The 14236-nt window shown below is 37.0% G+C and overlaps 1 protein-coding gene across 1 annotated transcript in view; it reads right to left on the bottom strand.

The window, feature by feature from the left end:
• DHX40 (DEAH-box helicase 40) overlaps positions 1–13775 on the bottom strand; it is a gene marked incomplete at its 5' end in the record, with an annotated part of 31746 nt that extends 17971 nt beyond the window's left edge. The window contains 10 exons of the mRNA XM_081162642.1: positions 323–505; positions 641–727; positions 2035–2134; positions 7878–8009; positions 8930–8996; positions 9397–9624; positions 9809–9928; positions 11067–11212; positions 12676–12843; positions 13664–13775. Of these exons, the coding sequence (XP_081018768.1) occupies positions 323–505; positions 641–727; positions 2035–2134; positions 7878–8009; positions 8930–8996; positions 9397–9624; positions 9809–9928; positions 11067–11212; positions 12676–12843; positions 13664–13775 (1343 nt within the window). The remainder of the gene's footprint in view (positions 1–322; positions 506–640; positions 728–2034; positions 2135–7877; positions 8010–8929; positions 8997–9396; positions 9625–9808; positions 9929–11066; positions 11213–12675; positions 12844–13663) is intronic.
• Between the last annotated feature and the right edge of the window lie 461 nt (positions 13776–14236).

Raw genomic sequence — 14236 nt, 5'->3', positions numbered from 1 at the left:
AAGATATATTTTAAGAAAAAAAAAGCTACCAAAACAAACTTTTTGTCTGGAATTAGGGTCGTCATATACCTTTCATAACGGATAAACAGTGGTCACTAAATGACTCGAATAATATCAGCATAAGGCACACCATTAAACCAAGGTTAAAATATGAACAAGGGATCCAATTCAAGTAAAGCAACAGAAAGAAGTCTTCTGTATGGGTCTAGTTGAACCTTGAGATGTAGGGATGTCTGGGCCAAACACTTCAAAAGAATGTCTGAGAAATAACCTGGCACCACCCTAACACATTTTCTCCCTTTTTAAAAGGCTGTCTACATACCTTATAACATCGTGTATGGCAAGGCACTTTAAGGTCAGAACTACGGATGTCAAACTAGTTCTCTTAATCTCAGGGATCACATGGTCGGGCATACACTGGTTCCAAAAATCTTTACTATAGATCCGAAAGCATTTTCCTGAGGAAGTTCGACCAGCTCGGCCACTTCGCTGTAATGCCTCACTCCTTTAGAAGAAAAGAAACAAAAGTTCCCAAAATGTTCTATGGGTTTCCTAAGCAATTCGATTCCCACCCCTGAGCCAACTAGAAATTATCTAATCAACTGTTCTTTGTACAAAAAGGCTTGACACAGAGACTTACTTTGAAATTGGAACCACCTCCAGGATGTCCAGCCCTAACCTGGGATTGTGATTTAACTGCTTCACAAAGCCGCCATCTACCACATACCTAAAGAAAAGGAAAACAAGCTCAGTTTCTAGAAAATAAGGAAAGACTTGTTCATTTTCAATTGCTTTGGATTCTCCTCTTCCACCAAACTAACAGCTACGTGACAACTTTTGTGTTAACTGTAAAACTTGAAAGTTAAGACACTGGAGCCCTCATACATTGCTGCTGGAAATGTAAACTGGTTCAGCCAATGTGGGAAATGGTTTGAAGGTTCCTCAAAACGTTAAACACAGAGTCACCATATGACCCAGAAATCCACTCCTAAGTATGCAATTGAAACAGTACTCAACACGTACTTGTAGGTGTATGTTCATAGTAGCACTAGTTGTAAGAACCAAAAGGTAGAAACCACCTAAATGTCCATGGCCTGTTAAAGAGACGAATTGATGCACAAATTATGGTATATACATAGAATGGAATATACACCAGATTCTGAGTTACTGTTTAAAGGGCACAGGGTTTTATTTTGGGGCAATAAAAATGTTTAAAAACTAGATAGAGGTGGTGGGTTATACAATGATATAAATGCACTAACTACTGATTGTTCACTTTTAAATGTTAATTTTATGTTATATGAATTTCTCCTCTACAAACAAACTTGAAAGTCAGCTCTAGACTATTATAACAGGTTCAGAATCTAATTCCAGCTAGACTTTAACAATACCATTGTAAGTCAATTAAACGGAGAACACATCAGGTAAAAAACTAAATGAGAAATAGCAGTAGGTCTATCATTTACTACAGGAACATTCTGAAACACATTCATATTACCTATCAGTCTAGACTTACTTTTCAAGGTTTCTCTACTATACCTACTCAAACATTGCATGCATCACTGATTACATTAAAATAAGAGACTTGCACCATAGTTCATTTCACACAAAAAGGTGTGTAAAGTTAGAAACAGTATAGTCAGATAAACATTTGGATATACAAAGCTTACTCTAAGTGGAGCTGCCAGGTGAGAAAGGAATAGATCATTGCAGGTAATGGTAATGGTAATGGTAATGGGTGTACAGAAAAACAGATTGGCTTCCTATTTACTGAAACCCAGGAAGTATTATGCATAATCTTAAATTTTGGAAGAGAAAACTACAAGTTGCCATGTACAAGTAGTTAAATGAAAGATTATGTGCACTTTCTACTCCACTTCCTATTCACTGCGATCCATAATTACAGTAACAACAGGTGATTACAAGTTAAGCAAATGAGAAGGGAATTAGTGGAGGGCACAGAGAAGCAAACTCAATGCTTTATGATTAACTAAGTAGCTTTCCTGGCTTTAAACAAAATTTTTAAGGTTGTACCTGATTCCATCTATTGTTAAAGATGTTGCAGAAATATTAGTGGATATGACACATTTTCTAATTCCAGGTGGAGGTGGCAAAAATATTCTCCTCTGTTGATCTGAAATACATGTAAAGGGAAAATACTAATTTATAACATGCGTTTGTCAAACTCAAGTTTTGAAAAACTAAATTCTTTCCATTAAAAGTTATATTTTCTTCACCTCTTTAATTATCTTGAATTCAAATATAATTGCAAAACTATTTTTTCCTCACCTTTCACTGTTAAGATTTCTAGATCCATGGAATCACAGGTTATTATTGCTAAAATAAACCCTACAGCAGACGCCTCTATGTAGGTCATAGCTCCCTTTGAGATTATTTTAAAACCATGGATCTCTTCTCTATTAAAAGACATGTACACACACACAAAATTTCAAACAATTCCCAACCATGGACTACAGATTAAGGACCTCTCTCTGCCTTAAAGATTGATTAATCAGTTTTTACTTTTTAGTGTCTGCCCAACTCATGACTACCTCTCTAAACAAGTAATACCATGCTCATTTCCACTACCCACACATTCTGAAGGGTGGGCCGCAGCAGCAATGCTGAGTACGGCACCTTGCTCCAGCCATAGTTTATAGCACCAAGGATAAACATCCCCTCCCAAGCTGGGTCAATCTGATTCTCCTGTGAATTTGGAAGAAGGTCAAGAGATGGCCAATTTGATTAGGCTAGTCTCTTGCAAAGAGGAAAAATAAACTTGTGAACCATAGGAAAGTGACAAATGTCAATGAAGGAGAGAAAGCTAGTCTAAAGAGAGAAAAAAATGAATCAGCCTTAAGAGTTGAAAAGAGTATTTCTGGGTTCCTGGAACTTTCTAGGCCTTAAGAGACCTGGGTGTAAATTAAGTAGAAAGATGGATTTGGCCAGATCTCCTTTCCTGCCAGGTTATGCAGAGAACTGGACAAGAAAGTTAAGAATTTCTGCAAGGAAATGATTACAGTACAGGCAAAGGAGATAGGTGAAGGCTGGTAAAGGACAAGTCTGAATGCATTTTGAAAACTGTTGACTTAGGAACCGTAGAGTGGGTTGGCAAAACAGAAAGTAATCACCAGAAAGATGTTGAAGACTGAGATCAGAAATGATGGTAATGACAAAGTCCAGGACGTAAGCTTTTGAATGGGTGGCTGAAGTGGGATAAAGGTTAAAGATCACTTAAGCTAACAAAGTCAAGGAACTCCCAAGCAATGGATTTGGGTAAATCATCTATTTCAATGATCTCTGAAAACTAGGAATAATCATTCCTGGGAATACATGAGTCAATCCATTGGTGTATGAAAAGTAATTATTAGCATTTCTATTTATATTTTTTATAACATTCTTTAAAACGTTTTATTTTTTGGGTGAGTCAAAAATGTCTTGAGAATACTCACTAACACAGCTGAAAATAAAATTCCTGACACAGAAAAGATCTGAGATAATCGCTAAATGCAGTTGAAAAAGATAAAGTAACTTAAAAGAAGCTAAAAAATATGGAAGATAAGCAATCCAATCTAAGAATAATTGATGTAGAAAAACCAATAAATAGACAAAAGTTATACTCAAGATATAAAAGAATGTCCCTGAAATAATGAATTGAACTTGCAGATCAAAAGAGCACATCAAAAAGGTTGATTTCATTTGTGGCTGTGGTTACACAGGTATGTACACTTATCAAAATCCATTAACTATTTGATACCTAAAACAGGTATAGTTTATTGTATATAAATGATACCTCAATAAAGCTGATTTTTTTTTTAAAAAAGGACTTCAATTCCAGGAAATTTTAATATAGAACACTCAACACAAAAAAAAAAAAAAAAAAAGAGGGGGAAAAAAATCCCAGAACTATTGAACTTTAAGGATAAAAATATAAATTTTCAGGCAATCAGACAGAAAAAGCAAATCACTTACAAGAAGGGGGAAAAAATCAGGCTGGCCTCAGACTCCTCCGCAGCAACATTCAATGCCAGAAGACAACTGGACAACGTCTACCAAGTTCTAAGGAAAAGAAAGTGTGACCCAAGAACATAAAACCCAGCCCATGTGGTTCAAGTTATAAAGGCAAAAGCCAGACATTCTCAAACATAAAAAACAACAAAAAATAACACTCAAGAGCCCTTCTATTTAAAAAAAGTTAATAAAATTCAGCCAAACCAAAATTAACCGAAAGTATTGTAGGAATGAAAAAACCATGGTTTAAAAAAATTTGATGGTAAACATTAAATACATCTGAATAATGTAAAAATAACTAATAAAAATTAGAAGGGGGGGGATATAGAAAAGTAAAAGTACTTTAGTCAACAGATAAGATCTCCAATCAAATATGGTCTAAAAAGAAGACATTAATTTCAGCTCCTTAATATTTTTCATCTTTTTGAACTTTAAAGCCGTCTTTTATAAAATATTATGTCATGTGGTAAAGAGTTACTTTCAGTTTAATAAATCCTTCAAGTAAATTCAAGTAAAATTAAATACCTTTTTAAAAAGCTGTAGTGCCCTAGCCAGGTAGCTCACTTGGTTCGAGCATCATCTTGATAAACCAAGGTTGAGGGTTTGATACCCAGTCAGGGCACATGTAAGAATCAACCAATGATGCATCAATAAGTGGACCAACAAATCGATGTTTCTCTCACTCTCAAAAAACCCCAACAAATTATAAATTAAAAAACAATAGTATAATCTCACTTTTAAAAAGCATGTCTAGCTCTGGCTGGTGTGGCTCAGTTGGTTGAAGCATCATCCATACACTGAAAGGTGATGGGTTCGATTCCCATCAGGGCACATAACCAGGTTGTGGGTTCAATCCCAGGTCAGGGCATGTTCAACAGGCAACCAACCGATCAATGTTTCTCTCTCTTAATCTCTCTAGAATCGATAAATAAAATAAAAAGCATTTCTATTAACCTACCTACCTATTTAGTTATTCCCTATATGTGTACACACACACACACCCCTGGTTAATGGTTTTCCTAACACTGAAGATGGTTTCTGGATGGCAGAATTTGTGATTTCTTTACTTTTACCTTTGTAACTTTGTATACTGCTTGAATTCTTTACAATGAAACTGTGTAATTTTTCCTCAATTGAGTAATTTTTCTTTAAAGAAAACTGATGGAAATATGCTGAGACACTATCAGTGTGCTAATTCTGCACAGTGGAAAATTTTGTACTTTTCTGTAGTTTTGAAATTTCTACAAAGGGCAAAAAAGAAAAACATAAAAGAGCACATATAATTCCAGTTTTTGTTTTAAAAAACTAAACAATAAAAATGTACTTAAATGTATAAAGAAAAGTCCAGAACAATATACCTCAGAAGATTAATAGTGATTATCACTTAACCATGCTGGTGAGAATCTAATTAATTTTCTTATTTTGATTTTATTTTTCTTAAAAGTGTGTATTTCTTTATAAGACAAAGAATATCTCCCATTTGAGGAGGCTCCACATACAATAAAAGTTTTATGTGAAGCTCACTAGCTTTATTCCCCAATACTTTAATCTTAACATTTAAAGAACTATTGTAAACAAAGCAAATTCTAGGTACCCACCATATTGAGGTAATGTCTTTGTTTTGCAGGAAGAAAACTATCTTGGGATTTATGCAATAATCTAAGTGAGTTTTCCTCTTTAAGAATGTTGTACAATAATTCAAGGTAAAACACCTTTCCTTTTCCTCATGTATTCTGGAGACACGTACTGCTTTATCACCTACTACTGAATAAATAACCAGTTATCAAATACAGACGTACCATGTGACCTCAGGGACATCACTTAGCCTCCATAAAATAAAGAAGTCTGATTATGCAAGCACACACACACACACGTGTGTGTGTGCATTTTTCTAGAGAAACAAGCCATGACTTTCATTACCTTTTTAAAAGAATCTGAGACCCTATCCTCCAAAAGAAGCTAAGAAGCACTAAATGAGATTATTACTTTTAGTGCTAAAATTGTCTAATTCCATGCAAATATTTGTCATTTATGTAGGATGGTAAATGAAATCATGGAAAACAGGTTAGCAGGCTATACTAACAACTCAGGAAAGCAAACTAAGGATCCCAATTCTAACAACGATAATGAGAAAACGAAAAGAGTGATCTGGATAAGACAAGGGTAAAAAAAAAACATGCAGGGGTTGCCCCTTGTTTGGACTGAATGATCTAGATGATATGGTCCACAGACCAGAATGCCCAGGGAGCAGACTCAGGATGTCTACACTGCAGGAGTAAGTCTAAACTAGAGAGTTTTCAGGAATTATCCAAAGTAACAGGTGAGTCCTAGGAGCCAACTTCCTCAAAACAGAGAATTTTAAGAAAAGAGCAAGTTAAGAATGAAACCTTAGAAAATAGTCACATTTACAAGGGAACAAAGGCTGGGAAGAGTGGGAAGGTAGAAGCCTTAAAGAAAGATTGGTCAGGAAAATCAGATAATTAAATAGTATCCCAAAAGACAGCATTTCAAAGACACTTGTTATGACAAAATCAAAATACATCACTGCCATGAGATTTGAGTAATAAGTTACTAGCAACTTTAACAGTATAAAAACTGGATTTCAGGATGTTAAACAAGAAGAAACAGCAGATATAGAACATTATTTTCAATGTGGTAATAAGAAGGAAAGAATAAATTTACTTCATATGGAAAAAACATAGCTAGCTAATGGTTAATAATAAAGCAACCATAACTGTTTTTAATTACCTTATCAGTTAAAAAGTAAATTTTAAGAGTAATTAGATCAAATCCCCAGGAAACAATAAGAACCTTAAATATCTAATAATGACCTTAAGAATTCCCTTTAAGATGTAAAAATCTAAAAATAGATTTCAATATTAAGAACAAGGTCCTAATAATCACAAAAGAAATTTCCATAATAGCATGTGATCTATGGTTATTTACCACCACATATATCCCTAAACTTTTTTTTGTTAATGAGAACCATCTACTCAATAAAAACAAAAATACACATCAAATATAAAAACATATAAATGCTTTTTACATTATAGTAAATGCTAATCTCAACTGAACCCCAGGGGGCTACAGTTATTTCCCTTTAGTTTTACAAATCAAATTCCTAATAAAATAGTTTTACACAAATACTCTAAACCCCATTTAACATTTATCATGAACACGTATCAGAATAGGAGTTTGCTCTTTCAATTTACATCATTCTTGAAAAGTAGGCTAATATGTGGATACTTAAAAAAAAATCCACTGTGTTGCCCTGGCCAGGTGGCTTAGTTGGTTAGAGTATCATCCCACTACGCCAAGGTTGTGGGTTTGATCCCCAGTCAGGGCACATACAAGAATCAACCAATGATGCATCAATAAGTAGAACAACAAACTATGCTTCTCTCTCCCCCTCTCTCTCAAAATAAAAAATAAAAATCCACTGTGTTTAGTCTCAGATATATCTAGATATGTAAGATTTCTAGAAATCTGTGGTTGTGGCAAATAGTTTGACTTATAGTACTACTACCAAGACATTATAGTCCTTATTTCAAAAAATTACCAACAATATTTTTGTTCTGGTGGGAGAAGACAAAGGTTGCTCTTAATACTACTAAGGGGCATGTTGAAGGCTCTTGAAAAAATGCGAGAAGACTTTAAGAAAAAAATCACTTTTCTCAAGGGATGCTGGTTCTCTTAATGTTCTGTTTCATGGTCTGAGTGTCAGTTACAAAGGTGAGTTTAGTTCATGAAATTCACTGACATAAAAATAAACATATAGGATCTGTGTACTTTTCTGTACATATGTATTTGTTCAATAAAACACTGTATTAAAAGCAGTCAAATTTTCTATGCCTGAGAGGAATTACCTGTTGTCATAGATCCATAACATGGCAATATTAATAAGCCATCTAGAGTGGTATCTTGAACATCATAATCATAATCAACAGACTCTGCCATCTGAAAAAGCAGCTCACAACTTTTTTCTATTTCAAACTGACCTGAATCGAGAGGGGGAAACACCGTTAGCAACTGAATAGCAAAATTAATTTAAGAGTGAAAAAAAAGGCCTTCTAAATTAAAATCAGTTTTGCATAATAGTTACTTTAAATCTTTCATTTGATCTAAAGGAGATGAACTCATAAGCTGTACCAAATCTCAACAGAAAAATAATAGAAGAAACACCAGTTTCCAAGGAATTTAAATCTCTAAAGTTATAAAAAGGTTTATAATCTTCAAGCCTTTCATCTCGTTAACACAGTATTTGAGGAACTCAGTAATGTTAACCATTAACATAGGGGACTCAAGTCCAGGAGATACTGCATTTAGGTGTGTTTCAAAATACTTAAGTAACCTCAAAAAAGCAAAGAGAATGTCATAATGACATCAGTACAAGGCAGAGTAGGAGGTGAGTGATGAAATGACTCATTTCTGTTAATAGATGCTGCTACTTGAAGAATCACATTAATCTAGGATTTAACTATTCTATTTTTGACCTCCAAAAAAGGCTCCTCTGTGAGACATGGATTCCACCCTTATGAACTGCTACCATACAGAAATGCCCCACCACTCAAAAAAAGGAGCTGGTAGGATGTCTTTTAAACAATGGAATCAAACATCCAGATTCAGGACTGTTTAGTGTGGTAACACCTCTATATAAGATAAACTAATAAAAATACACTTCACCATTTAATATTTTCCTACCAAAAGGTGTGTGTTTTACACATTTACTAATGAGAGTGGCATTTTAATGGCAGTGTAGAATTATCTTATATAAGATATAAAATCTGTAACTATTTAGATTATCATAAAAAGCTACGGCAACAGTAATACCCAGACTGCCCAACAAAGATAACATTTTATCACCGTGCCACATACCTCCTTATAAATACTAATTTTAAACCTGATACTGAATGCTCACCAGTCAGAAAAACCAAGATGTCTCCAGCCATTTCATTCAAGTGGATATCCATGGTCACTTTCACAATCTAAAGCAAGATACACAAACATAATATGCTAGCTAGTGGATTACAGCCCCCCTTACTCCCACCTCCCCTTGTTCCACAGAAAAATAAAATTTGGTTCTCAAAAGTCCTAGGACTTATAAGGACTGCCATTAAAATAACAGGGACCTGTTCAGGCCAGGTGGCTCGGTTGGTTGGAGCATCCACCCATACACCAAAGGGTTGTGGGTTTGATTCCCGGTCAGGGCATATACCTAGGCTGTGGGTTTAATCCCCGGTCGGGGCGCGTAAGGGAGGCAGCCGACTGGAGTTTCTCTTTCTCTCCCATATCCTTCGGTGAGGATTAACAATAATAATAGGGAACAAATAAATTATCAGACTATTCAATTAGAATCACAGATATAAAAAAGATGCCAAGTAATACCGCTTGAATATATGCAGTATTTTCTCTGTCTCGTGGGCCAATCAAATTGCAGAATTTTTCTCTGACTGGATAAAGCCTTCCAGGTATATCAAATATTGGACAATTTCCAAAGAATGCAGAAAGCTTGGCTAATTCCATAGTTGCTGACATCACCACGACCTTTAAATGCTCCTTCCTATTAGGAGACTTTTCCTGAAATAGCTTCTTCAATAAACCAAATAAGATGTCCTGAAAGAAAAGTAAATTTCTAATAAGTCACAAGTATACAAAACAACCAACTCCTCTTAAATATTTTGCTTTCCAAAGAATGTCTATTTCAACAGGTTAAAATGAAAGAGGCAATCCTCTATATAGTAAAAAGCTACCCCAAAGTAAACTGTCTAATAGATAACCAATATATTAAAATACTCACTGTAGTTAGAGTTCTCTCATGAGCTTCATCCAAAATAATGACACTGAACTTGGTAAGATTTGGATCTCCCAGAATATGTTTCAATAAACATCCATCAGTCATATATTTAATTGCTGTTTCCTAATGGTCAAAACATAAAGTTATAACTTATAATATAGTATCACAGAAATTCACCCCCAATTTGCAAACTAAAATTTTCCCCAAAATGTAGACAGTAAGTGGTCAAACTAATCTAACTAAATAAAAGAGTACATAAAATAGCATTAAAACAAGATGAGAATAAGGTGTGAAGGCTAGGAGTTAACAGGAGTGATATCCATAAAACAGTGGAAGGAAAAAAGAAAGAAAAATCCACACCAGTGATCATTAGGAAGGCAGAGAGAGTATTCTGGAGTCATTCTGTGCCACAGTTGATGGCCATTCCCATTAGGGACCATATATAAATCAGGGATTATTGTATACCTGGTATAGGATTAAGAAATCCTGAAAGAATGTAAATCCTTACTACTAAAAAGAAAACAATGTGAAACATGTAAACATGTGTTAGTGACGTGAATATAGAAGATGCTCAATACAAAATACTTTCTTACTTTGTTAATTAAGTTGCCAGTTTTCCACTGACTTCAAAAATACGAACATACAACATAGATGAATCTTAAAAACATTATGCTAAGTGAAATAAGCCAGACACAAAGAACAAAATATTGTATGATTCCACTTATATGAGACAGGCAAATGCATAGAGACAGAAAGTAAAATGGAAGTTACCAGGGGCTGTGGGGAGGAGAGAATGGGAAATTACTAATTAACAGATATAGAGTTTCTATTTGAAATGAAAAAGTTTTGAAAATAGATAGTGGTAATGGTGACACACATTGTGAATGTACTTAATGCCAGTGAACTGTACACCTAAAAACTGTTAAAATGGTAAATTTTATGTTATGAATATTTTACAATAAAAAGTTTTTTAAAAGAATACAAATATAAGTTACATGTAGAATCCTTGAAGCTAAAAAAAATAAGAGTCCTACGAAAAATAAACTGTCACTCATAACCAACTGAGATGGGAGAAAATGAGTTAAACATTAGATGTCACAGAGCTAAAGCATTAACAACGGGCAACAAAAATTAATTCTAATCTGAAGCTTTATTTCGTTAAAAATAAAAATAGAATTTTAAAGTTAAAATCTTTCATACTTTTCTTCACTCTTTCCATAAGTTTACAGTACTTTAACAAATACCAACAAAACTTTTGTACCTTGGAGCTGCAATCATCAAAACGAACTTGGTATCCTACTCTGGATCCCAAAGTGCATTTCATTTCTTCAGCAACCCTCTGAGCAACCGATATGGCAGCTACTTTTCGTGGTTGAGTCACACCGATCATACCATGTTGTGAAAACCCTATCAAAACCAGAGGTAAAAAACACAAACATGTTAACAGTTGCTTCCTATTAGAACTAAATTGTCTCTGGTCAATCAATACAAACTATTCAAGTATTTTCAAAACTGCAAATTAACATATGGAAATTTAAGTTAAAAATAAGAATACATATTAATCATCATTAAAAATGTATGTATTTTAATTAGGCTTAATTTTTTTTTTAATGTTCTCATTGATTTTAGAGAGAGAGAGAGGAAAGGAGAGGGAGAGAGAAACATACATCAATGAGAGAAAACCATTCATCAGCCTCCTCCTGCATGCCCCCCACTGGGGGATTGAGCCTACAGCCCAGGTATGTACCCTGACTGGGAAACAAACCAGCGACCTCTCGGTGCCTGGGACAATGCTCAACCAACTGAGCCACACCAGCCAGGGCAGGCTTAATTTTTAAAATCCAATCTAAATATTTACTCTAAAGAGTAAGCCAAAAATTTTTAATCTCTAGGAAACCATAAAATTCCACACACTTCCTAGAACAGATTTACCTTTGTCACAGTAGTTTAAATATGTAACTTACATAGATTCTACAGGCATTTTTTTAACCATTTTAAATATCTTTGAAAGGGAGATGAATATTACAATTGATGACAGTTTTCCTTTATTAATAATATGTAAAATAGTTGTATGTCTTAATCAATGGCATTTCAGGTTTGATACATAAGAGTAAGTTAATATATAAGAAGTTTTTGTTATTTTTTAATAGGAATAATATCCAACATAATTTTGTTCTATATTAACCTTATACTAGAAAGTTTTACTATAATAAAGTGAGACACACTTTAAGGGTAATTTGTTAGCTGGTTTGGTGTTAGCAGAGTCAGGGAATAAATACTTACCTGATAATGCTCTGGAGAAAGAACCAAGAAATACCAATGTCAGCAATGGATATCAATATATCCCTTCCTCCCAAAATTACTTCAATACCCAATGGTTAATAATCTGCTACAATACCTTATTCTATAGCAGAGAATTAGTATCTACCTATAATTCTATTTGGGATTATGGTAATTAAAAATGGAAAAGTTGCCACCTCGCCCCGCCAGGTGTGGCTCAGCGGTTGAGCATTGACCTAGGATCCAGGCGATCAGGGTTCGATTCCCGGTCAGGGCACACGCATGGGTTGCGGGCTCGATCAATGACTCTCTCATCATGGATGTTTCTATGTCTCTCCCTCTCCTTTCCTCTCTCTGAAATCAATAAAGATACATTTAAAAAAAAAAAAAAAAAAAAAAGCTGTCACCTCAACTAATCTCTGAATCTGAAATAAAACCACAAAGAAGCAGGCAAGGTGTGAGGAGGGTGTGTCAAGAGAAGAATTAGGACTGTAAAACAAATGGGTGGCATCTGTGCAATACAGAAGTCCTATTAGCCTTTAAGAAGACACTTTTTAAATACTCCCAATATTATCCCAGAATACAATTACCTGCTTCATATAGATATTTTGGAAGTTGAGTTGTTTTACCACTTCCTGTATTTCCAGTAACAATAAGAAATGAATTGTCCCTCACAGCTTGAATAAGCTTTTTTCTTTGTTTTTGAATAGGAAAAGTTGGAGTAGTTCCTCCCTCCTGTGATGTGCATCCTTTCTCTTCTGTAACGAGGAAAAACAATTGTGCAGTTAAAAGGTCTGTAAAGATATCTCCGACTCAATTTCCCAGAACTGAAAAAAGACAGTAAAATTTTAAGAGTTGGAAAACATCAACCAATGACTTATCAATTAAATCACCTACGTCTAATTGGTGAGGGTTTATAAGCCCCAAACAACTTTTTAGTGAACTCTTTTAACAACTTGAGCATTTGTTAATGCATGACTGAAAGTACCCGACAAAGTAAGCCTAGCCTAGCACAAGGCAACGTATATGCAAGCGTACCTATATAGAAGCACAAAAGCCAAATTTTATTAAATAGACCAAAAACTGGAACAGAGCAGAAGTCAGCGGAATTAAAAGCCACCTCTGTTCGCTTCTGATTCTTGGTTCAAGTTAGGACCCTGCTCAGAGCGACGTATCCCAGAAGGCCAAGTGGTGGGTAACCATGGAAACTGGCTCCGGGAAACTGGCTCCCTCTATACCCTACCCAAAGGGAGGCTGGCCGCCCGACGAAGGCGGGGGAGGGGGGGAGATGGGGAGAGAACAAAGGCTTTAGGAGCCTGTTTAACAGCAGAGCGCGTCTCGGCGTTGGGGTTCACTTTTTTGTCCGCCAGAAGGGTTCTCACTCAACTTGGGTGAGGGACCGCCCCCCTCTAGACCTAAGTGCTCACTGGACGCAAAGTTCGCTTCTGGCTTGGAGGGAGAGGAGAACGCCGCGGCCTCCTTCCTACTCTGCTCTGCCGGCCCCAGGCGGACTTTTATGCCCCCCGAGCCCCCGAGCCGCAACTCTCGCCGGCCTGGGAAGCGTCCCGCGGACCGCACCTCTATCAGCGATGCAAAGAGCCGGAGGCCGCTCTTCCTGGGGGTCTCTGGGCCTCTCGCCCTCCTCCTGCCGCCTTGGCGCCCTGCCCGCGACCGCGGGAAACCGGGACATAGACCTGGCCCCGCGCGCAGGTGAGCACGACCACCGGCGCGGGGAGAGGGAGGGGAAAGGCGGAGACGCGCCCTGATGACGTGGCGCTGTTTACTTCCGCGTGTGCGACTGGGAGCTACGCGCGGGGCGGCTGCTCGATGACGTGGCGCGGCGGCGGGAAAGCTCCCACCCCCGGGCCCGCGGGCCCTGCGTCCAGAGATTCCCGCCCGCTGCCCGCGTGCGCCGTCGTCCCCGCGGCCCGGACGGGCCTCCTCGCGAGCGCGGAGGAGCCAGGCGACACTCCCTTTCTCAGGCACGTGGACCCTGCGCGCCCTGTCTGCCTTCAGGCCCCTCACGTGAGGTGACCGTGGGCCGCGAGCGGGCCCCCCCCCCCGGCGTTCCCCCGGCTCGTCCTGCGGGAGCCTGTGCAAGGCACCGACTCGCGAAGCTGCTTCTTTTGTTGTGTCCAAAACAGGTCCCCT

The sequence above is a fragment of the Miniopterus schreibersii genome (genome assembly GCF_964146895.1).
Source record: "Miniopterus schreibersii genome assembly, chromosome: 16".
Taxonomy (NCBI): Eukaryota; Metazoa; Chordata; class Mammalia; order Chiroptera; family Miniopteridae; genus Miniopterus; species Miniopterus schreibersii.
The sequence above is the reverse complement of the archived record's forward strand: the minus strand, read 5'-3'. Positions and strand labels throughout refer to the sequence as shown.